Raw genomic sequence first — 22,441 nt, forward strand, 5'->3', positions numbered from 1 at the left:
CTGATGGCATCTAGATAAACACAGCTGAGATGGCCAAGAGCAGCTACCTATATCCTCAGCATTAGCGGCCTTGTCCCCAAGTTCGCCCTCCATGCCGTTCATAATGAGCATAGTGAAGCCGACAAAGGCCACTTCAAGTATGTAGCCGTTGAGAAGAACAAGCCAAGCCCAGGCTCTAAGCAACATGAACCCTTTAAGCGTAAGCATAACGGATTTGGTCAATTGAGTCGATGCCAAACTGTGAAGAACCCTGACCTGCAGATGAATGAGTATGGATTACATCTGAACCGTACTCTATCCGTCAGGCAGCCCCCCTTTGAGCCTCATCCACCACTTGGCACTGACATCAGGGACCCACACGCGATGCCTCCTTCGCCTGAGCCCTGCCTCATCGCCAATTGGCAACCTCGGCAGGCTAACAAGATGCCGTGAGAAAATCGTGGCGGAGCTGGTGCATTGCTCCTCTCATCTCCGCGGTGGTGGCTGACGGAATAGGGAGCGCAAAGAGAGTACCTAATGACGGCTCACGCCACAATCTAACAACAAGGCAGACAGCGATTAGTATTGATAGCTACATGTCCTCGTTTTTAACTCCATGTCCGTTTTCAGTTCCCCCCTTAGTCGACTCGTTTCCGAGTGCTCCTGTAACACCCCCCCTATCCGTAACACCTTGTCCATAACTTTTTGTGTGTTGTACCAATTGCACAGCAAATCAAACATCATTATCGTACCCTTCAGGGCCATCGCCACACCGAGTATTAGAATCTTTATCGAATCTCCGGATCTCTCATGAAGTCAGGGAGGGTAAAGCCGGAATCGCCCCCCTCGAGTCTGGCCGCAGCCAGAGTCTGCGCAATCTCGTCCAGTCTGGGGTTCCCAGAAGCCCTACGGCGGCTTCCGGCAATTTCAGACGTGTCCAGTGTATCATCCAAGCGGGAGGTTTCCGGCTCGGTTTGGTGAACGGCGTCTGCGTCGAAGGCGTAGATCTTGATGCCTCGTAGATGCGTGTCCTTGCCGTTTTGGTGGTTCTCCAGAATCTGCATCTGCAGCACCCAAGAGACAAGCGTGTTACCGTCAGGATCACCGCCAACGCCTGCGAGAGGCACCTGTTGCCAGCCCACGGGACTTGCGAGGTTCATGGCGGCGAACTGGATGAGGTTGTTCTCGCTCGTGCCAGACTTGAAGATGATTTTGGTGGGCGTATACGACTCATCCTCGTTGTAGTTGACGTAGAAGCGAATGTCTCGGATGCCCACTCTCTTGACAAAGTAGATGGTGAGTTTGTGAGGCTGCGGGCCATCTGACCTAGAAGAGAAGCATATTAAGGATATGTCCGAAGGTGAAGAAGGGTTTCTTCACCCAAAAAGGGGGAGCCTGGAGACTTACTGCCAGTACGAGGTGAGATCGTCGCTCCGGAGCTGCTCCACACCGTTGCCCGGTTTATGGCTGCTCACGGTAAACTTTCCTAGGTTGGAAATCTCCTTGAGGCCAAAGACACCCGGGTCCATCATTGCGAGAGGCTCCTGCTCCCCTTCGACCTCGTCGTCGACATTCTCGTCGTCGTCGTTTTCATCAAGGTTCTCGTCGGGGTTCTCATCGAGGCTCGCTTCCTCGGCATCGTACTGCCCCTGAGACATGGCGTCGTCGTCGTACGTCATCTGGGCGGCCTGCTGTTCCAAAACAGCTGCCATGCCTCGCCTTGTCATCCCCAGATGGCTGAGATCTGGCTCCGAGTCCGAGCCTGATCCAGACGCAGTGCCTGAGCCATCGGTGTCGAACTGCAGACTCAGGCGATTGTTGGTGCTTCTCCGCGTGGCTGAGATCATGTTAGCGACTGTAGGCTGAAGGATCCGACTGCGTGCTGTGCGCTGTCTCTGGCGGCGCTTCTTCTGATGGAACGATTGCAAAGGCGAATGGACGAGTGAAAGTCGCTTGACCTCTCTGGTTCGATGGGCCACTCGGTGAAAGGCTGCCTGCACAAGGGCGTCGCTATTCTCCTTGTCCGGAGAAGGCAGCTGCCTGAGAACCGACTCTCTGCGATCGAGAATCGTGCCGTGAGAGGAGATGGAAAGAGGCTGGAGGGGGCGGCGATTGCTTCCAGTTGGGCGGTTGGAAAGGCCAAAGACCTCGGTGGAAGGCAAGTTCTCCTGGGGCACTTGTTCTCGAGCACGGAGAGGAAGCTGGGCAAGCGGCATGGTGGAAACGAGTGGGTGGAAGGGCGACTTCGCCTTGTGGTGAATGCGAATGAATGGCTATTGTTGTTGCTGCAGCAGGGCTGCTGCCGTTGATTGTAGGATGCAATGAATGAAGAAAGAATAGGGGACAAGTGAAGGCAATGCAGGAAGGAGAGAATATAATAGAGTAGCATAGAACAGAATAGGAGGATCAATGAATCAATAAACGAATGAATGCTGCAATAGGCAGGCAAAGTGAGTAGATTGAATGAGCGACTGAATGGATATACAAGTGTGTAGAGGGAGAGTAAAGAGAGAGAGATGGTGGTGAGAAACAATCAAGCAGAAACAGACCTAAATGAAGAAAATAATGAAGAAGGAGGAGAAAGAAGAAAAAAGAAGAAACGAATAACAGGCCCGGGAAAAAAAAGGAAAAGCGAGGAAAACGTGCTTCATCCAAAAGTGACGCCAAAGTGAACAGCTGCCCCATCACCTGTACGCATGCGTGCCACTCACAAACTTGAAGCTTCAACAACACCACAACCCCCCATCTCCTCTACCCAAATCACACCAAAATACAGAACCTATAGTGAATAGATAGATAAATCAAATCAACACTCACATCTGTGCAATCGAAAGGGATTCGGCGGCGGCCCCATCTCGCGCCTCCTGTGGCCAGCCTCGGGCGTCTGATGCGCTCCCGCTCCCGCAGCCGCAGCGACGGCGATGGCGGCATCGGGCGTCACCTGGACCTGCAGCGCCTGCCTGCGGTTCCGGCGCCGCTGTGTCGCGGCCTCGAGCTCGAGCTGGGCCTGGGCCTGAGCCTGGGCCTCTTGGCTCGAGGCTGCCGAGGCTGCATGGCGCGTTCGTCTGGAGCCGCGGGCGATGTCCATCGTCAGGCCATCATCGGAGTTGATGTCGTTGGTAGTGCCGTTTTGCTGGGCAACCACTGAAGGCGTGCAGAGACGGCTTCGTTGTCGTTGCGCGCGGTCACGTGATGGCGCATGTCGAGGACAAGGACACCATGAGCTGGATCAATAAGAGGTACTAGCGAATACATGGACTGGCTTCAATTCTTTCCCCGATGTAAGTCAAACGCTGTTCTGTATTAGTTATGAATTATTTAGGTAATTCAAGACCTATTGCCTCGTGCAAACTCTTCCCCAATTAGATTGCAGTCTGAAACATCGCTTCACGGTAATGTGACCGTATACCTCGAGAAAGAATCACAGTTGCTGAACCTGCAGCCGTCCAAATGCCGCATCTCACGTATCACCAAGCCCAAACAACAGCTCCAAAAGATCAACACCATCCAGAGACTTCCAGCCCCATAGGTAGAGGGTCTCATTGCCTTGTCAGAGAAAGTCTTCCTTCAGGCCATGTCAGCCACCATGTCTGGATTGGCCGCATATCCGGCGCCTGTCGAATGACCCTTCGGATTGCCCAAGGGATTCTGATCCACGGATGCTGCATCTGCCGAATGGCTGCCAGAACTCTCGCCCTCGCCCACAGGAGCTCGAAACAGAGATGTGATACTCAGCACAGACTGACGCTCCTCGTTCGCTTCGTCTTGCTGGTGTCCTTCCGTCGGCGCGTTGCCCTCATTGTCCGTGCCGCCATACACAGCGTTGCCAAACACCTGCAGAGGAATCGGAGGCGCCACGGCGGGACCGTCGTTTGTTTGCACCTTGTTACCTGCAAAGTCCCGATGGACGGCTGTCATTATCACGCAGCTGCGCCTCCCTTCTCTCCAACATGGAAGGTAAAGGTGTGTACTCACACTAACCATCCATGCAATCGCAGAACCATCTGCCAACGATGACTCCGAAGAAAATACCAGCAAAGGCGCCGATCATGTAAGGCCGAGGGTCGAAACCCCTCTTCTTGTACTCGGTCAGGTCCATTCCGCGATGACAGAGGCTTTCGTGATAGTACTTGGTTGCGGTGGCGATGCCATCGAGGAGTAGGGTTGCGGGGGTGTCGGTGGGGATAGATCGACACATGGTGTTTGTTGTAGAGGGAATGAAAATGTATGGTGCGTGAGATGATGCCTCGTGAGTGACAAAGAGTGAAGAAAGACCAGACGGCTGTGTGTTCAGGAAAGCTGCAGGTATCGCCAAAGATTGCTAGTAGAATGAGTGATGTTGATGATGATGCTGTAGCTGGTATCTGAACGGCGCCGTGTAGGTAAAGGAGAAGAAATCTCAATCCGCCAACATGATGCTCATATTTATTCCCCCCCCGTTGCCTGAGACGACCATATGTTGGGTGCCTTCCTCAGACAGCATCCAGCTTCGCTCAGCCGAGGTGCTCCTTGCTCTCTCTCTCGAATCCTTGGTCGTGGCCATCTTTTCTTTGTAACAACTTCAAGTGCAATCCAACTCCATCAAGCCCGAGACCTTCAGTTCCCCCGAATATCCGCAGCAAGCGGCATCTGCCTCGTCCAGATATTCATCCCAATCTTCTCCCCACTAACCACCGGCAGTCCCGCATGCAGCGTCCTCTGATCCCCCCTTCCATCCGGCATCAGATTCTCCCAGTACACGACATTGCCCTCAATCGGCCGGAACGTCACGCCCGCATCGTACTCCTCGTCACAGTCGATGAACCTGCACCACCGCTCGTCCCTCGGGGCGTCCAGGACGGGAAAGTTGGTCCCGCCGCCGGTGACGTTGTCGGCCTTGACGTAGCCGAAGAAGGAGCTGATGCGGTTGCCGCCCAGCGCCGCCGCCGCGTGAGCCGGATCGGTGAACCAGTCGGTGTGGAAGTGGTAGCGCTCCGTGACGGCGTACTTGACCAGCTGGATGGGCTCCAGGTGCGACTCGGGCGTGGCGAAGCCCTGGAAGGCGAGGGCGCGGGCCTCGATGCAGCGCACGACGGCGTCGCGGTCGACGGTGGTGGACTGGGAGGTGCGGACCGAGTGGATGGCCGAGTTGCCGCCTTTGAGGACCGCCGAGTGCTTGAAGTGGCCGTCTCTGCCATTGAATAAGTACCATATCAATGTTGTCGTGATGAGGCAGTGTATCAGAACTTACGCAATCTTTTGCAGGTGTAGTCGCTCCTCATCGGTGATAAAGTCTTCAATGTAAATGACCATGGGCGATTTGCTCAACAGGTGCGTTTTATACGGCGGATGCGCGCATTCATAGCCATCCAGCTTCTTCTGTGACGCATCATCACCACTTGCGCCCAACACGATTCCCATGCCGACGGCCATGGCGGCCAGCCAGCGGACGAGACTCTGTGAATAGTACATGATGTTCAATCAGGTGATATGGTGTAGCAGACAGAGACAGAAACAACGGAAAGACGAAGACCGTGAGCTATCCTCAATATTTTCTCACATTGAGGCCGTCCCACGACGTTCAAGATCACTTTGGATCCTCCGGAATCTCAAACAAAGGCTTGAAACACGGAGGCGTGCCGTCGATGCGCAAGACTGACGATGGCGGTTTGGCCCCGTTGTTTCGAGTGACCCCTGTTTCCTGAGCGGAGACTCTGACATGGATTACTCGTGATATTGAGGAGGGGGGTTTCTACGTTCCATCTTCGACTACCTTGGTGACCAAGTGACAATACTCTCTACTCTCAAATTTCAGCCAACTCTTCCTTTGTAGAAATTATTCTTATTTTCTACTATTTTTTCTTTCAGAATTATTCAAACGATGATACCGAGACTGTCGAGCACCTACGCCTGTGGGCTCTTAGCCTGGACACACATCGTTTGCGCCTCTCAGTTTAGCGACCCGACGCAAGTGAAGAAGCTTCTTGCGGAGAATGACCACACCTTGCTTGCTTGTAAGTCCCTTGATAATATCGTCTCATATAGCTTGTCTTTTCAAGTAGCTCTAGTAGCTGATAGCAGCTTCCAGTTGTTGCTGTAAGAGATACTCGGCTTAATCGTTCTGCCTATCTGGACTTGAGGCTGACCTTGGGATGTCGCTACTACTTATAGCCCCAACTGTAAGTCATCACGAGTTTCATTTTATCCTCTCACCCGTAGATGATGATATTGACTTCCCGGATTGTAGTGAAGCTAGCAAAACGCTCTTGAAAGAATGGGAAACGGTCCAGCAACATGTGGCTTCTAGCGCCACCATCGACTGTCCGTCCAGCCCTGACCTTTGTCGGGAGATGGACGTTGTCTCCTTTCCTGCCATTCGGCTCTGCCACAAGGATGGCTCAACGACACGATATCGAGGTCCTCGACGGGCTGCATCGTAAGTCTACTCTCCTGGCCTACTCCAATGTAGATGACCCAACTAATGAGGCTCATCAACAGTATCGAAGCCTTCGTGAAGCGCGCTCTCAAACCATCCCTGCAGGATGTCCCTGGCCAGCATCTTGCCGAATTCACCGCCAGCGACGACTTTGTATTCATCGCAAAGCTGCAAGGCGAGAGCGAGAGCATCATTGCACATTACAGAGACTTTGCTCAAGAGTACTCTGATCGATATTCGCTCGGCATCACCACGAGTGACTCTGTGGGCTCCAACGGCATTTGGTGCTACAACAACGTCGACGGGACTCAGCACGCGGCGGCGGACTTGAATGATTCAAATGCCTTGAAGAAGCTTCTCAGTCTCTGCACCGCGGAAATCATTCCCCAGCTTACACGACGCAATGAGATGACCCATCTTTCAGTATGGCCTCCCCATCCCTTCTCCATCTTCTGTGCGCGAAGCCCCTGGCGTCTAACCCCTATTACAGTCAGGTCGATCCTTGGTCTACTACTTCACCAACAACGAGGCAGACCGCGAGGCCTACACCAAAGCCCTCAAGCCCGTGGCCCGGCGATACGCCGAGTTCCTCCAGTTCGTCACCGTCGACTCCCGCGAGTATCCCGACATGCCACGCAACCTGGGCGTTCGCTCCACCGGAGGCCTGGCAGTGCAAAACGTCCACAACGGACAGATCTTTCCCTTCAAGGGAGATGCTGTTTCGTCTGGACAGGTCGATCAGTTCATTGTGGCCATCTCGGAAGGAAGGGCGCAGCCTTGGGACGGGGGGTTTGATGAGGGACAGGAGGCTCATGATGAGCTCTGAGAGAAAAAGGAATGCGTTTCGTCGAGATACTTTTGGTGGCTAAACTGGCCATTTCCGTCTCAGACACCATACTGCAGCTCTAAAGCCTTTACTCATCTTGTACTTTGAGGAAGAGTGGTGCTGAATTAGAACCGAACAATGTCCAAGTTTTCAGCCTCAATTTTACGCTTGTCTGGCAGCGGTAGTTAAACAGGCTCATTACACGCGAGATTTTCTTTCGCCTCGACTCAAAGGCAGTCCGCCACATCTCCAAAAAACGAACTTGAGATTTCTAGATAAGCCCTGCTGTACTGTATTCTGCTCTTGGTAGGTATGCGTACTCGTGAATCCCTCTGTCTCTGTCCGGCCGAGTACTTCCCCGAATGGGTGTGCGGCCACCGTCTCGGACGGCTTGAACGATGGATGTCTTCATGACCCCTGAGAAGCCCATTCCGCGGTGTTGGGAAGGACGGCCGGTACTCCAGGTCAACAGTGGCTATGTCGGTAGTTTAAGCGCTTGGACTTTATTTCAGATGCCATTACTGATTGAAGTAATTGCTCATCTCTTTGTTTTCATAAAGAGAAGCCCTTAATACTTCTATACTTGAAGGATAAGTGGTGCTCAATTGAGACAGAACATGCCTCAACTTTGCAGTCACAAGTTTTACACCGAACATGTCTTAACTTTGCAGCCATTTTATCTACATTCTTCTGGCATAGGTAGTTCGACAGACTCATTCTCTGCAGAATATCTCTCGTCTTCATCGCAGTCATTGCAGATGTCCGCCACACATCTAAACGAACTTGAGCTCTCTAGACATGCCCTGCCTTTATTCTGCTCTGAACATAGATATTCCTGCATCTCCCATCTCCTCTCCTCCCATCTTCCTTGGTCCCTCCTGCCATCGACTCTGGTCTCTCCTCCCATCTGCTCGGGCCTTGCCGCCTACCGACTCCGGTCCCGCCTCCCATCTCCTCGGGTCTCTTCCCCATCTAGTGAAGCCTTGGACGATTTCTGCACCATCTCTCACCATTTTTTTTTCTACTCGTTGCTCTAATTCGACACCTACACCAAATCAGGGCAATTATGGCCTCACACTTCCAGTATATCAATACCTCAGCAGCCCCCTTGGGAGAGACCCGCGACATCAACGCCATCCTGGAAGTGGTCAAGGAGAACCTCCAAGAAATCCTGAGAATAAAGGCCCAAAAGCCCTTCTCCATCAGCCCCAAAACAGAGAAGCGACTCCGAGATCTCTTGGCCAGATGGGACACGGGAGACTACACCGGCCTCAACAACGCCACGGAATATCGCGCCCTGCTCTCCGAAATCAATAGCCGCGTCGAGGCTGACGCAAAGTACGCCGATGCGCTCGCCCGCCTCGGCGATCTGGACGTCATGTCTTTCCAGCTACGGTACCGAGAGTACTTTCCCTCTGGGTTTGAAGAGTTGGACAAGAGCTCGCTGCGACTCGTTGGGACGCAAAAAGACGCCTTCTGTGGCGAGCCGCACACGCTGTCCGAGATTGAGGAGGAAGCCCTCGCCTTTTTCGAGGCGCAGGAATGGATAAATATCTGGGAGCGGTTAGGACGAGAGCCTGCCTTTAGATGGCCAGCCTTTCCCTTGCACGGCAACTCAGCCAAGGAGTCGCCCCTGGTCCACCTGCTCCAGGTGCTCGCTCGACTAAACGACACATGGCCGGACACAATCATCGCGACCCTCGGCGCCTACATCGACCGAAACGCCGCCACGCAAAGCCGCATAGCTGAGCTCGCAGCTGCAGACAAGGTCCTGCTCGTCGCAAGCACCATCGAGGAGGACCTGGGAGACCTCGACTCCGCCCCAGATGTATGGAAAGAAGCCGTGCCTGCCATCCGCGACGCAATCTTCGTCGTCGTGGCTCGCTACTTTACGGTCTTTATCTGGGAGGAGCAGGCGCGGCGATGCTGGGCGCTCGAGTGGAGGGGGAAGAGCTCGAATATGGCGATTATCAGAACGATTAAGCGTATAGCTAGAGAGCCCGATGAACTTGTCGATGACTTTGTTTTGCATTTTAGTCTCTGAGACGATGGCTTCTAGCAGGCGCTAGACACTTAATGCGACAATGTGATAATGACGACGCTTGACTTTTCGTTGGCGCGTTCCTCTTGTTTTAGCAACAACTGGCTGGGGCTGGTAAAAGGTGCGACTATTAATGAAGAGTGGCTATCCAGCACCGCAACTGGGCTATCCAGCATCTCAGGTTGACGCAAGAAGAGTTGAACGCTGCCAGGAATTCTTGTTCTACTCTATTCACTGCTTAAGTTATGATAGAAGATCATACTAGACTAGAAGAATGCGATGATAATGGAAGAGAGTAGTCTCTCATTCAGTTATCGCAGGAGCAGTGACAAAGATATTCGTTTGCTGGGATGCCGAATAACCAACTTAGGGTGCTGAACAGCCACTCCCTCGATGAAGCAAGCTTCGATGAATACCCATAGTGCTCTTCTCATGTTCCTTGGCTTTCGTAATACCGAAAAGCGCAGTCGAGCTTCGGTGCACGGATTTCCGGAAACGTCAAGAATCCTCCTCGTCATGAGAAAAAAAAGATGGGGACTGGAGGTCTTCTGCCTTCCAAAATTTCGTTTCAAGCCTTCACAAACCTCAGATGCTTGTCCGACTTCTTCATCTTCAGTGACATGGAAAAAAGAGATCGGGGCTGAAAGATTCACGACAGCCTCGAGGGTCTCGGATTCGGTGACAGCGAACAAGGGCGGTTTTGAGCTACATCTCTGACAATGTAGTGTGTAGTTGACCAAGGTAAGGCAACTGCAATAAACACTGGGGTGTTGCAGACGAAGGATGGGACTTGGACAAGTAGAGAAGCATCCACATGCCTGAAAAGGCGTTTGAAATGCGACCCGACTTGCCTGGTATCTGTTTGTGTGCTGTGTGGCCGACGACCGTCGAGGGGTTAGAATAAGCTGAATCTACCGACAACTGAATCTTGGCAGCGTTGCAATGCTCGACGGGTTCTCTTTCGGCCACGGCGGCGGCGGCGGCTATGCGGTTTCCAGCACAGCCATGCGTAACTTCTTTGAGGGCGGCAAGTTGCCAACCGCCGGGACGAGGCAACAAAGACGAGTGTTGTGGCGACGGCATATTTGCAAAGACATTGAAGGAAACCATCGGCGTCGAAGTGACCAACACTGTAAGGTGAGCATCGGACCCAGTCAAACCTCGTTGGAAGCTGTTGCCCTCCAGAACTCTGATAATTAGTTGCTGATTTCTCGACACAACGTTCCTCGTGGCTGACATTCAATGGAGGGAGTCCCTTGACACGATCCCACACTCCGAGGAAGAGTAGCGCCGATCCATTACCACCATGCACCACGTGAGAAGCGAAGAGCTATCCCGTCGATACGTCCGCCCTTGAGAAGATGGCGCACCCAAGCTTTGACAGCTATCGGGCAGCATGTCAAGCCGACGATGATTGTCTCCAGTACAGGTTTCCATGATGGGGCCTATGGGTTCAGTAGGATGATTTTACACAGGCAATAGAAAGCGAGAGAGGACCATGTATTGCAGAGGTGGGTGGATGGACGGGACGTTGGCAAGATCGAGGCCCGGGTGCAAGAGCACGGTGGCTGCAACGAGAACTTTGACTGGCCGCTTGTTCGAAAGGCGTGGACTTGAGAGCTAGAGCACTTGCCCTTTTGAACCTCATGATGCGAGGGTTCTGACACTGGTCTCGAGTATCTGCAACATCAGAAGACGGAGATGGAGCACGTGAGGCAAGCCTTTGAGAGCTAGCTGCAAGCTAGAAACTGTCAGTCTTTCTAGTCAGGAGGACGGAAAACGTGACGAAGCGGTTCCCAGCGGGATGGTCGACTCAGATACGAGGCTCAGGACACGTTCTGAAGTAGGAGAAGAAAGTCTTGTTTCGCCAAGATAAAAATGGAAATGGGGGGGGACAAGGGGGTACCTGAGGCCACGATCAAAGAAGGAAGGAGCCATGGAAGCAGCTCTGCCACTATCGCGACGAGACGGGTCTGAAGCTGTTGCGGGTATGGAGTACGGGGCAGTGGGCATGATAATGTACAGCGCACATAGTATACGATACAACCTGTGACTGATGGCAATATCGGGTCAGAGTTGACGGCATTGAAGTTTGGAAGCATCGCCACGATGCATCGCCATCGATTCTTCTTTTCTTCCATCTCGCCTTGACAATTATCTCGCCTCTGTCAATCACCGACTACTCAAGCGGCTCATCGCGTGTGGGGAAACCAGCATTCGATGCCGGTGGTCGACGGTCGCCGCCAATCACAATTTCAAGCTGGCGTGCCGAGTCAATGCCACCGATTTCCGTCCTTTTTGCTGCAATAGAGCTCCGAAGCTTATGAAGAGCTGCACGAGCTATCGAAGCTGCGTGAGAACGGCTGGAATGATATGAAGCTGAGCTGATGTCAAGCTCTTTTAGCTGCTATGGCCGAGTCAATAAGGGACCGTCCAGTAGGTACGCAACAATGATGGAGGGATGGATGGAGGGATGGATCTTTGCGCCGTCGGGTTACTGGTGCATTCCAGCCGCTCTCATGCAGGTCCTTCGCCCGGGCAACACCACCATCGACAAGCGATTTGCGGCCGATGCTACGATGGCACAAGTTAGCGAGACAGAATGTGCCTGTAAATTGAGCAACATCATGGACCCCGTCAGTACGATAGTAGCTTAATGGGGCGCGATTTTTGATGAGGGGCCCCGAATAATTACCACTGATGTCATCCCAGCTCGACGACGTTGACGAGGTGTGGAAAAGGGAACAGACGCTTCCAGACCCCTAACTGCTGCTGCTCGGCCCCTAAATGCGATGCTGTTGCTGTTCTATCTTGATCCTTTTCCCTTTTCCTTGTCGTTTCTTTTTCCTCTTCTTTTCTCTCATGACTCTACGGTAGGTATGCTTCTCGCCTCCTCTGTCGACTGGTACGTGCTCTCCTATGGCCACCGGAGGGGAGCGAGATGGACGACGCTTCAAGCGAGGTGTTCCCTACAACTCCGTGCTGACGAGGACGGGGAGCTGGAGCTGTAATCCTTTGAGCAGCACAGCTGGAGCCCAGCTGGTCTAACGGACGCGGATTGATTTGATGGCGCTCGTGCATCAAATGACCCGCCCAAGAGCATCAGAGCTAGTGGCTGTAGTGCATAGATTGAAAGCCTGCCTGCCTGACAGGGGGGAGCGGTTGACTTTGTGGTCCTGTGTCGATGGCGTTGGGTTGGGCGCTGAATCCCGTGCTGATTTGCTTCCAAGAAGTTGTTTGCTTGGTGTCTGGGCGCCTGCTTTGGGGGAAGCTCTGGCACAGATACAGACAGACAGAAAGTGGAAGAGCCGTCCCAACTGATACATGCAGTCATCACCAGACGCGGCACCGGGGCCCTTGCATGTGATAGCCCGGGGCTGGATCGAGCGAGCAGCAAAGAAGGCTGTGATGGATGCGAGAAATTATCATCATCATGGCCATCATCAGCTGCTTGCTTGCTTGCACAGATAGTCAGGTCGCAGCACTTCTACCATCTTCATATCGTACCTCTCACAGTCTATTTTAGCTGCGTTCCATCCCATTTCCCCCTTTATTTCTCTCTCGACCGCAACGGCACTCGTATTAAAGTTAACCTTTCCATGCCTCTCCACTCTCGCTTCCCAGCGAATGAACGCCTGCGATAGTCGCAGCATTCGCCATTCCAGCATCATCCCGCCCGAATAACCTCGCAATTGCTCGCCGAGGCCAGCCTCAATCTTCGTATCATCGACAGTACCGTACCTGTAGTGTTTCGCCCCCCATCATCAATCGGATCAGCCGCTTTCTTCTTCTTTCATCCTTTCCTTCTCCTTCTTCTCCTCATTCTCTGCCCTGCACCCTGACTAGCCACAATACCCCGTTTCTGGAGCCCGGCAAATCTCGAATCAGCGCCCTTCCTCTCCTCCACCTCCTCTCCCCCTTGCCCACTCGAATTTGGGCGAGCGATACTCCCTGTTGCTTCTGCTGCGACTCTGTCGGCCACACCCCCCTGTCCTCGATTGCATTATCCCCCTGCTTCTCGTCGCTGGTTCCTGGGCTCCGCCGTCTAACCAGGTTAAAGGGGAGCGAAGAAGAGACAGAACGAATCATTCATCAGTTTTGCAGAGCCCAGTCGAGTCGATTTTTTTTTTCTTTCTCTTTCTCTCCCTCCGCCCTGCTATCAGACACTCCAATATCACTTCTTGTCTGCCTCTCTGCCAAGTCGCCCGTATCCGCCATCACCACCATCCTAGCGACGACACACTTGCGACCCCCCCCAAACGTAGAGGCGCATCAATCGGATCGGATTGCCAACCCCAACAGAAGCCGTTACTCGCCTCTGTCCACTTTCTTGTCATCTCTTTTTTTTTTCTTTACAATAATCTGCATCGTTTCTATCGGGTCAACCCCTCACTACATCCAACCGCCACCATGTCTTTCACGGATGAGGAGCTTGACCGCAACTGGCAGCCCAACGGCCGACGACCGCAGTCGTATGTCCACCCCTCAGCTTCACCCTCACCCTCACGATGCGACCGTTTGAAAACAGCCAAATTGGAAGAGCACATTGGCTGACTGATGTCACGTTTCAATTGTCTGCAGAACGATTGCCCGGAACTTCCAATTGGAGCTGGAGGACATCTTCAACCTCGACGAGACCAAGGCTGAGCTGCAGCAGTCGTATGACACGAGGTTCGTTTCACCACCACGATCCCAACTCACAAACCACCACCACCTCCTGCTGCTTGCTTACTGACACGCACACTCTCCGCCGCCCCAGAAAGTACAACGTCGCCAAGACAAACGAAGAGCTCGCCACACTAGAGGCCCGCCTCCGCGAAATGGAACAGCGCCTCAACGCCGTGCTGCCCGCCGACGCCCAGAAGCAGCCCGCCGACGACTCGACCCCCAAGCAGGAAGCCTCGTCTCTCTCCGCGGCGCCCACAGATGACAGTAAGTCCAGATCGCGGCCAGGCACCGCGCGGCCGACCCAGCAAGCCCCCAGCTCTGGTGACATGCCTCCCACCCCCGGGGCCAGTGAAGGTGAATATTACGTTGTCACTCGAGCCGATATCATGGACGACGGCCCCCGCTGACTTTTTGGTTTCTCTCTCTCTCTTTTGGAAGATGGTGATCGCGAGTAAATGAAACAACAACGAAAAAGGGAACAAAAGGAACCAGTCTGCATTCATTTGCTTCTGATGCGCCGTCGACGACAATTGCTATCCCCTCCGGTTGGGCACCATTCCATCTCGCGTCGATCCAACACGCGTGTCATCTTATCTCCCCGGACTTGGAAACGAACGGAAATCCGACCAGGAGCTTGGACCCAGACGCCACTCGGAAGGCCGCTCGACGCTTCAACACGACGGACAGGGAACACGCCATCAGTCGCAAATCGCACATTCTTGTCTTTTCGCTCCCTGCCTACGCTCTCGCTCAACTTAGGCCTCCCTACATGAAAATAAACAAGAAAAGAACAAAAAAAAAAAAAAACCACATATACCACGCACCAACTCACGCATCACTCACACAACCGGCCACAACAGCGATCATTCTCCTCCCCAGCTACACTCGTTTCACAACGACACGTTTCACTCCCGGCGTTACTACAGGTTTTTACTATCAAACAACAATCACTGTTCTTCCCAATCGGAAGCTGCATCATTGATTTTATCACGTCCTTGCCCTTGAAATCTGTCTCTCTTTATGGACTGAGAAGAGAGAGAGAGGGAAGTGATTCTGTACATATCCTCCATCACAGATCTTACTACATTTTATACCATTTAATGCACACACACACAGAAAAAGAACAATCCACATGTTCCTTCTTATTTCTTTCTCTTTTGAAACGAAATGGGCTACACTAGGAGGGGGGGGCAATTTTTGGGACGGGATGGGCTAGATGGATGGACGGGTGGATGAGGGCGGATGAGGGCGTGCTGGGATGCCCGTGGCACACACTGGAGGAAACCCATCCATTGGCCTCTCCCGATAATGACGGGCTGGCGGGCAGTGCTTGTATATACCACTTCTAGGATGAATGCAATACAGAAAGCTATATAAACACTAGTTGCGTGGTTCATGGCGGGGAGTGAATGGAGGCAATCTACATATTGTGCTTACATCGTTGTGTATTTGCTCTACATCCGGCATTATCAAGGGGGTCAAGATCCACGTATCAAAGAAATGTGCTGCTTCCATCTCACCAACCCGCGACTCAGCTCACTCAGTTCGCTAGGAATCACGAGCTCAAAAAGGGAGTCCTCAATAGACGTCATGCAAATCCTTCTTGGCAAAGCCAATACGCCCCTTATCAAGATCAAACGCCAAATACAGCGCCTTGAGCATAATGTCTCCCAGCACCGTCACCTTCAACCCGTCGGCGCTCTGCATCCCTCCCCAGCAAGCCGACGGATCCAGCTCCGAGGGCCCATAGTTGAGATACCGGCCGGGAATGGTGAGGATCCGGTCGGTGCCGGGAATCTTGAGCATCAGATCGGGCAGGTCCTTGGCGAGCTCGCACGGGAACGAGTAGGCGCCGGACAGCTGCCTGTCGACTTTCGCGCCCGGGACGGTCAGCCAGTACCCGCTGGCCAGGTTGTCGGGCAAAAACATGAGAGTGGTGCCCGTGTCGATGGTTGCCATGAAGGGCTGCGAGTACCACGGCGTGGTCTGCGCTCCCCAGGTGGTCAGGTTAAACTCGACGTCCCAATGGGGGCTATCGGGGTCCGTGTCGACCCAGACGATTTCCTCCGAGGCACGGCTTTCGTTGAGGTACCCGAATGTGAAGACACCCGACGCGTTTCTGTTCATGTCGACGCCAAAGACCTGGTGTTTGAGCTGTTGTCGCAGCAGACTGAGGAAAGACGGGGCCGGAGGTTCGACGGTGTTCGGCAGTCTCTTGGCTAGGCCCAGGATGCCGCTCAACTCGATCTCTTCCTCGAATCGGCTGGTGACTGCTTGCGCGGACTGGACAGTTGCGTTTTCGACTTTGAAGTCGCCCAGCCAAATAGTGTCTCGGTATACAATGCCGCCGGCGTGGGTGCCGTCCACTGTGAGCTGGTCAGTAAGATGCCCCAATGCCGTCTGAGGCAACCTCGTTCTCAGCACTCACTGTACATAACGGACCATTTGGCGTCCTGAATGAGATGAGACGTCGTGGACTCGTTGGGATGGTATAGAGGAGCCCATGGACCTTTTACATTGTACAGATACTCGGTATCGGTTGATTGGGTCCATCTTGAGAAGGGATAATCAGCATTGAGAGTAGGTTACTTCTCGTCATGAAACGTTGACTTACAGATCTGATGATCCCGTATCCAAGGCCAACTTCACCGTCTGGGGAGGATTCCCAATCTGCACATCCGCGAGATAAATGTCGTCGCTTCCCATGGGTACAACATCAACGCGGCCAACTGCATCAACATCAGCCACCTTCATCCTTTTCCTCGTCATCTCGCGCAAAAAGTGCACAAGGACAGCACTCAGAGAGACCAAGAAAAAAGGAAAAAGAACTCACGACTGTCACTCAAAGAAAACTTTGACGCAACTTCCTTCGGCACTCCATTGCCCCATTTATGCCGAGCAGCAGCCCAATCGCGGACAAAGTTTCGCGAAGCACCGCTCTTGGGATTCACGGCGAGGGAGAAGCCGTGCTGAGGAGGCTGTAGAGCATCTGACAAGGGGACGGCGTTGACCAGGGAGATGTATAGGGTGGCGAGGAAGAGGAGGACGAAGAAGTGCCACGGGGCTTCATGCTTTGCCTGTTTGAATCGAACCATTTGCACTTCCAGAGGAGGAGGAGAAGAAGAGAGAGGAGCTTGTCAGGGTAGTGATTGTGATTTGCAATATCTGTCCCGCTGAAAAGAAGAGATAAAGAGAACGCAAAGGAGGGAGATGGGGGAAAAAGGAGTGGAAATCTTGTGACTTGTCGTACAGGTTGATGCACGATGAAACTTGAGAGGAGAGGACCAGATGATGCCAGCTGGGGAAGGTTCTTCTGTGTGATTCACTGCCGTCTGCAGCTGCCCGTTTGGCACACCGGACGAGCACCTCCACCTCAGCTGTCTTCGATCTCACATTCTTCTGCATTCATGCACTCAATGGATATCAGATACTTATTCAATGTTAATCTTTAAGTTATTCCTCAATCTTGATCACCCGAAACATGTTGTTATTTTACGTCTATAGGACAAGCATTCACAATAGTGCTGGACTTGCACGACACGGCTTTCTGCTGTCCAATATGGCGTCTTCTCCTTGAGTAACATGGACGGGAAACACCCAACACCACAATCTTTGGGTTATGCATAAACGGGTATCATCTTACATGCGGCTTCCCGAACTAGACAGTTTGTCTATACAGATGTGGCCATGGGAGACGAACCGCTCGAGGCCACGGATGCGTTAAAAGGCAGCTGTCGTCCGGCAGCTGGAGCTTCATAAACATCTGTAGCCTCACTGTCACGATATTCAATAAACTCCTTGTCGTGCAATTTTTATCTCAAATTTCACAAGCCTATCTGTCTAGGTAGCATAATGACGAATTCCTTTTGTATCATGATGATCACGTATATACTTCAAACCCAATGCATCAGTAACGCCTTCAACCCACCTTAGAGCTCGTCATGGCTCGGCTTCTCTGCGTCTTCCGGCTGCTTCTCCTTCGCCGGCTTCTCTCCCGCCCGTCCGCCCTCGGCCTGCCTGCGGCTATCTTCCTCCTCCTTCATGTACTTCTTGACCAGCTCCTCCAGCTCCTCGCCGGAGAGAGGCACGCTTCCCTCGGGGAACTCAAACGTCGGGCCGGCCTTGTCAGCGCCCTTCGTCTTGTCCTGCTTCTTCGCCTTCTTGCTCTTGGTGGGCTTCTTGGGCTTGTTGTTCTTTTGGTATTGGGTATAGCTCTTGAGCGCGAGGTCCAGGCTGGCCTTGTCAAGCGCATCACGCCTGGCAACCAGCTCGCTAACGACGAGGACTGGCTCTTCGGTCAGAGGAACGTCTGCCTGTTGGCGCTCGAGCTTGTTCAGCCACTCCAGAGTCTCCTTGTAGAGAGCCTCAAGCGTGTCAATCTCCTCAGTGTTGTGCAGCGGAGGCACGACCTCTTCCGCAACGGGCTTCTCCTCAGCCTCTTTGGGGCTATCGTCCTCATCTTCGAGTCCTTCAAAGTCGTTGCTCGTCGTTTCGGCGGCAGCACTCGAGGTGGCTGATTCTGCCGACTTGGCTGAGGCTGTGGCTTTCCATTCGTCGTACGCAGCAATTTGCCCACGAACAGTGTCGATGAAGACGTTTGTGGTGTTGAGGATGTTCCTCAAATCGGTAATCAGACCAGGCCGCCGTTCAGCCTCGTCCAAGCGCTTCTGGATCGGAGCCACGAGATCTTGCAGAGCCTTGAGCTTAGCAACGAAGTCGTCTTTTGTGGCGGAATCTCCCTCCTCGTAAAGCCAGTCACTTGCTTCGCTAGCCTTTTCAGAGAGCGTCTGTCGCTCCGCCTCAGTTGACGCGGAGATGAAGGCTTCGTTGTCGACAAGGTCACGGATCCTGTAAGTGAATGCTTCGAGCTGGTTCAAGGCCTCTTCGCGCTCCAGCCTGGCCTTGTCGGAAGCGGCGAATGCCTTCAGTCGATCCTTGGCCTTGATCCACTCAGCCTTGGTAAGCTGAGGGATTCCAGCCTTCTCCAGCGTGACTTCAACAGGGAGAGAAACCATCTGCTTCTTCTTGACTTCCTCCTTTGCGGCCTCTGTTGACTGGGCAGCATCTCCAGACTTGGTGCTGGTGGTGGAAGAGGACTTTGTAGCAGAGCTGGACTCCTCCTCAGCCTTGGCCTCAGAATCGGAGGACGCATCAGCATTGTCCTTGTCTCCTTCGGCGAGGGGCTTCTGATCTTTCTTTCCGAAGCCAAAGAGATTCTTCACGCCGTCAACGAAGCCTTCTTTTTCAACGACTTCAGCCTCGCACTCGACAAATGCCTTGACAATCGCAACCTCGCCGTTCTCAGTACGGAGCTTAGCGGCAGCCTTGAATTGAACGCCAGTATCGGCACAAGTGGGATACTTCTCTTTCAGAGCAGCAACAGATGCAGTCAGGTTTTTAGTCGAGAATGACTTGACGGGCTTGTCTTCGCCGTCGACTACTTGATAGAATGACCCGGTGAAATCTTCTTGCTCCGTGAAGGTAATCTCCTTGGCCGGACCACCGAGTGGCGATGGGGGTGTCCAGAGTCGTTGGCGGTGAACCTTGCCGTTCGCGGCTTTCCAGGTAATGCCAGCTGCGTAGTTGGCGCCCTCGGAAATCCTAATCTCCTTCACACGGAAGCTTGGGCTGAGCTCAGCAGCCCGGAAAGCAGCACCAAACACGGCAGCCTCATCAGAGTTGACGTTGGTTCGAATCTTGTCTCCAGAGCCGAGCGCTTTCTCAATGGCCTCTCGCACAAACGGGGTACGAGTAGCACCACCGTGGAGGATGACGGAAGTCAGATCGCCAATCTCAAGGTTGGCTGCCTTCAAAGCGTCCTTGATGGCAACGCCAACCCGCTCCACATGAGCCTTTGCCATAGTCTCGAAATCGGCTCGAGAGATCTTGTACTTGAAGTCGACATCCTCGTACAGACCCTCAAAGCTGGCCTGGGTGTTCTGGTTGGCGCTCAGGACGTGTCGGAGACGCTCGGCTTCCTTGCTCAGCTTCGCAACGGCGCGGCCGTGAGACTGCACTTGCTCGGCGCTTACCGAAATCTTCTGAGCACCCTTGGATTCCACAAACTGAGCAATCATGTCATCGATGATCAGCGAGTTGAGAGAGTCTCCGCCGAGAGTTCGGTCCCAGCCGCTGCCGAGAACCTGGATCTCCTGAACCGTCTTGTTGAACTTGCCGACGTCCTTAACCGTACGGCTTTGGAATCGCATGACCGTGGCAGTCGTAGAGCCCGCTCCCATATCAAAGACCAGGTGGTACTCCGGTTTGGCGCCTTCGTTAATGTTGGGAAATTGGCGGCTGGTAGCATAGTTGAGGCCCACGGCCAGTCCGTCGCTAACGAGGCTGAGAACCTTGAAGCCGGCGAGCTCCGCTGCCATTTGCAGAGCTCGCTTCTCCTCGGTAGTGTAGAACGGCGGGACCGTGAGCACGATTGAGCGGATCGAAGAGTCGCCGCCAGCGGTAACCTCTGCGTTCTTCTGGATGCTCTGAAGCTCCATAGCCAACAGCTCCTCCACCATCCAAGCCTCCTCTTCAGGAGACAGCGTCTCCGTCTTGAACGCAGCAGTGCCCCGCGTGGGGTGCGCCTGTAGTTTCAACGCAGGATGCCTGGCCGCATATTCTTGAACAATGGCATCCCCCACCGGGAGTCCGAGAAGAGGCTTCAGATTCGGGTATACTTCGCCGGGGAATCGTGCGGCGAGTGCCATTGCGTCGGCGCCATAGCTCCGTTCGGGGTACTGGCCCTCCGGCAAGGGGCCCTTTGCAGGCTTGAAGGCGACGGCCGAGGTTTCTTTTCGTCGAGAATCCTTCGTGAGCACAATCTCAAGCGGGATGCCGGGCTTCACCAGCGCCGCCTTGATGTACTCAGTTCCCAGATCGACTCCGAGAACGGCGGAGAGGGCGAGGACATTGGTGGAAAAAAGAAACGCGGCTCCGAGGAGCTTCAGCAATGGTGATCGCCGTGGTGATTTCATGGCTGTGGTTGTATAAGCGCAGGTATCCGACTCGTGAAGAAGGCGCTGTCGAGACAGCGAAACCCGGATAGCCCAGGCCAAACAGGTATACAAGCCCTCAGGACTGTATAGGAGGGGTCGAGGTGCAGAGATGCAGCTAGAATTTATAACAGGAGCTTCGCAGGCCAAGAAAGAATGCGCCTCACGGCAGATGTGGCCTCAAGCAACACCCTGACCGATTTTCAAGGGCTGCCCGTGAGAAGAGGACAAGTTTCAGTCAACGAGGACAGGTCGAGAGGTTGCCGGTCCATCGACACCTGCGAGGCTGATAGCGGATAAGGCCAGGTGGCGTACAAATAACTGCTGCCTCTCTGGGACTAACGCGCTCACCCACATTTAAAGGTGACGGCACTGGCATCGAATGGAGGCATCTAGAATTTCGTGCCTTATTACCTAAGGCATCCAAGCGCCCTTCCCTCTAACCGCCTCGGGTATGCGGTCTGGGGGTTACCCCTGCCTCCAGCCAGCATCTTGCTCCCCTCACACCAATCGCCATGGCTCGCCCTGCATCCACACCAACTTCTTTCGGCGATACCCCAGCTCCTCTTCTTCCCACCAGACGTCCAGCGCGACTCTTATTTGATACGCTACTGCCACTTAAACAACGGGGTTGACTATCAGCACGGCTGTTTCTCGAGACGATGAAGGCTTGGACACCATATCAGAACGGCATTGGAGGCTCTTTGCCTCTTCCCCAGTCTCAACCTCTTAGTTGACTGCAAACCAGCCTCTCCGCTTGAATACAACATTCAGCACGTCCAGACGTATCAATGGGTGAAGCCGCCGACTTATCGACAAATCAACCACATGAGCAATTTCAACAAGCGCGTCCCTCTACTAGCCGGCCGCAGCATGCGTACGAAGTTAACAACCTTCTCGTGTACTTTGCATTTGGGCCAGGTACTGAAGACACCATGCTGGTACAATTCTGAGGATGCTGTCATGGGGTGTTGAGAGCGATGTACTGGATCTATGCACCAACCCATCATACTGGCGGCTCTACAACACAGCCAGTCGGCCAATTCTCACATGAGGTCGCCGCAAGTTCGCATAGGATTCCCAGACTGGAGTGCAGCGCGGTCCCATATGAAGAACAGGCGGCTATCTGCCTGCCTTGTGGCCTTTGCATCAGAGACCAATAGGCTCGAGGCTTTCTGGTCACCTATTGTGTGGGACAAACGGCTCGGCTTGCTTCACGTGTACGGCATCGGCCCTGTTAAGAGCAGCCACCGACTGCGTATTATTGAAGCCTCAGCCGCATGGGCAAACATACTCGAGCACCTTGAATTCTCTGGCGGCTTTGGCGGGCGCTCACCCCCTCTGACTACGGTTGCGTCTGACCTGGCGGCTACAAGTCCCATTTCCGTAGAGATCCTGCATCCCATAAATTCTGCCTTGCTCTGCGAATCGACCCTGATGACAGCGAGATAAGACCCCGGAGGATGAACGTTTAGGCTTAGTCCATCCAGCTGCCCTCATATACTATGACCAAGCATGCT

General features: G+C 53.6%; 13 protein-coding genes across 13 annotated transcripts; 5 read left to right on the top strand and 8 right to left on the bottom strand.

The window, feature by feature from the left end:
* Positions 1–767: 767 nt before the first annotated feature.
* On the bottom strand, positions 768–2,195 carry CCMA1212_008811 (Anaphase-promoting complex subunit 10; the record flags this gene model as incomplete). Its single annotated transcript, XM_073705922.1, has 2 exons — positions 768–1,305; positions 1,387–2,195. The coding sequence occupies 2 exons, from the start codon at positions 2,193–2,195 to the stop codon at positions 768–770; spliced, it is 1,347 nt and encodes a 448-aa protein (XP_073555665.1).
* Positions 2,196–2,785: 590 nt separating this feature from the next.
* Positions 2,786–3,067, bottom strand: CCMA1212_008812 (uncharacterized protein; the record flags this gene model as incomplete). Its single annotated transcript, XM_073705923.1, has 1 exon — positions 2,786–3,067. The coding sequence occupies one exon, from the start codon at positions 3,065–3,067 to the stop codon at positions 2,786–2,788; it is 282 nt and encodes a 93-aa protein (XP_073555664.1).
* Positions 3,068–3,546: 479 nt separating this feature from the next.
* CCMA1212_008813 (uncharacterized protein) lies at positions 3,547–3,897 on the bottom strand (the record flags this gene model as incomplete). The annotated part of the gene is made up of 1 exon (XM_073705924.1): positions 3,547–3,897. The coding sequence occupies one exon, from the start codon at positions 3,895–3,897 to the stop codon at positions 3,547–3,549; it is 351 nt and encodes a 116-aa protein (XP_073555663.1).
* A 58-nt stretch (positions 3,898–3,955) lies between these two features.
* On the bottom strand, positions 3,956–4,177 carry CCMA1212_008814 (uncharacterized protein; the record flags this gene model as incomplete). Its single annotated transcript, XM_073705925.1, has 1 exon — positions 3,956–4,177. The coding sequence occupies one exon, from the start codon at positions 4,175–4,177 to the stop codon at positions 3,956–3,958; it is 222 nt and encodes a 73-aa protein (XP_073555662.1).
* Positions 4,178–4,575: 398 nt separating this feature from the next.
* Positions 4,576–5,430, bottom strand: CCMA1212_008815 (putative prolyl 4-hydroxylase 7; the record flags this gene model as incomplete). Its single annotated transcript, XM_073705926.1, has 2 exons — positions 4,576–5,149; positions 5,210–5,430. 2 exons carry the CDS (start codon positions 5,428–5,430, stop codon positions 4,576–4,578), a joined length of 795 nt encoding a protein of 264 aa, XP_073555661.1.
* Positions 5,431–5,839: 409 nt separating this feature from the next.
* On the top strand, positions 5,840–7,220 carry CCMA1212_008816 (uncharacterized protein; the record flags this gene model as incomplete). The annotated part of the gene is made up of 6 exons (XM_073705927.1): positions 5,840–5,972; positions 6,047–6,054; positions 6,130–6,137; positions 6,206–6,394; positions 6,457–6,817; positions 6,885–7,220. The coding sequence occupies 6 exons, from the start codon at positions 5,840–5,842 to the stop codon at positions 7,218–7,220; spliced, it is 1,035 nt and encodes a 344-aa protein (XP_073555660.1).
* A 1,066-nt stretch (positions 7,221–8,286) lies between these two features.
* CCMA1212_008817 (uncharacterized protein) lies at positions 8,287–9,264 on the top strand (the record flags this gene model as incomplete). The annotated part of the gene is made up of 1 exon (XM_073705928.1): positions 8,287–9,264. The coding sequence occupies one exon, from the start codon at positions 8,287–8,289 to the stop codon at positions 9,262–9,264; it is 978 nt and encodes a 325-aa protein (XP_073555659.1).
* Positions 9,265–9,966: 702 nt separating this feature from the next.
* On the bottom strand, positions 9,967–10,344 carry CCMA1212_008818 (uncharacterized protein; the record flags this gene model as incomplete). Its single annotated transcript, XM_073705929.1, has 1 exon — positions 9,967–10,344. One exon carries the CDS (start codon positions 10,342–10,344, stop codon positions 9,967–9,969), a length of 378 nt encoding a protein of 125 aa, XP_073555658.1.
* A 1,367-nt stretch (positions 10,345–11,711) lies between these two features.
* On the top strand, positions 11,712–12,027 carry CCMA1212_008820 (uncharacterized protein; the record flags this gene model as incomplete). The annotated part of the gene is made up of 2 exons (XM_073705930.1): positions 11,712–11,897; positions 11,974–12,027. 2 exons carry the CDS (start codon positions 11,712–11,714, stop codon positions 12,025–12,027), a joined length of 240 nt encoding a protein of 79 aa, XP_073555567.1.
* Positions 12,028–12,327: 300 nt separating this feature from the next.
* Positions 12,328–12,582, top strand: CCMA1212_008821 (uncharacterized protein; the record flags this gene model as incomplete). The annotated part of the gene is made up of 1 exon (XM_073705931.1): positions 12,328–12,582. One exon carries the CDS (start codon positions 12,328–12,330, stop codon positions 12,580–12,582), a length of 255 nt encoding a protein of 84 aa, XP_073555568.1.
* A 1,089-nt stretch (positions 12,583–13,671) lies between these two features.
* Positions 13,672–14,336, top strand: CCMA1212_008822 (uncharacterized protein; the record flags this gene model as incomplete). The annotated part of the gene is made up of 3 exons (XM_073705932.1): positions 13,672–13,733; positions 13,843–13,932; positions 14,021–14,336. 3 exons carry the CDS (start codon positions 13,672–13,674, stop codon positions 14,334–14,336), a joined length of 468 nt encoding a protein of 155 aa, XP_073555565.1.
* A 1,171-nt stretch (positions 14,337–15,507) lies between these two features.
* CCMA1212_008823 (Aspartic protease pep1) lies at positions 15,508–17,024 on the bottom strand (the record flags this gene model as incomplete). Its single annotated transcript, XM_073705933.1, has 4 exons — positions 15,508–16,295; positions 16,358–16,482; positions 16,544–16,658; positions 16,763–17,024. The coding sequence occupies 4 exons, from the start codon at positions 17,022–17,024 to the stop codon at positions 15,508–15,510; spliced, it is 1,290 nt and encodes a 429-aa protein (XP_073555566.1).
* Positions 17,025–17,858: 834 nt separating this feature from the next.
* CCMA1212_008824 (Hypoxia up-regulated protein 1) lies at positions 17,859–20,903 on the bottom strand (the record flags this gene model as incomplete). Its single annotated transcript, XM_073705934.1, has 1 exon — positions 17,859–20,903. One exon carries the CDS (start codon positions 20,901–20,903, stop codon positions 17,859–17,861), a length of 3,045 nt encoding a protein of 1,014 aa, XP_073555563.1.
* Between the last annotated feature and the right edge of the window lie 1,538 nt (positions 20,904–22,441).

The sequence above is a fragment of the Trichoderma ghanense genome (assembly GCF_004382785.1).
Source record: "Trichoderma ghanense strain CCMA-1212 chromosome Unknown scaffold_13, whole genome shotgun sequence".
NCBI classification, from domain to species: Eukaryota; Fungi; Ascomycota; class Sordariomycetes; order Hypocreales; family Hypocreaceae; genus Trichoderma; species Trichoderma ghanense.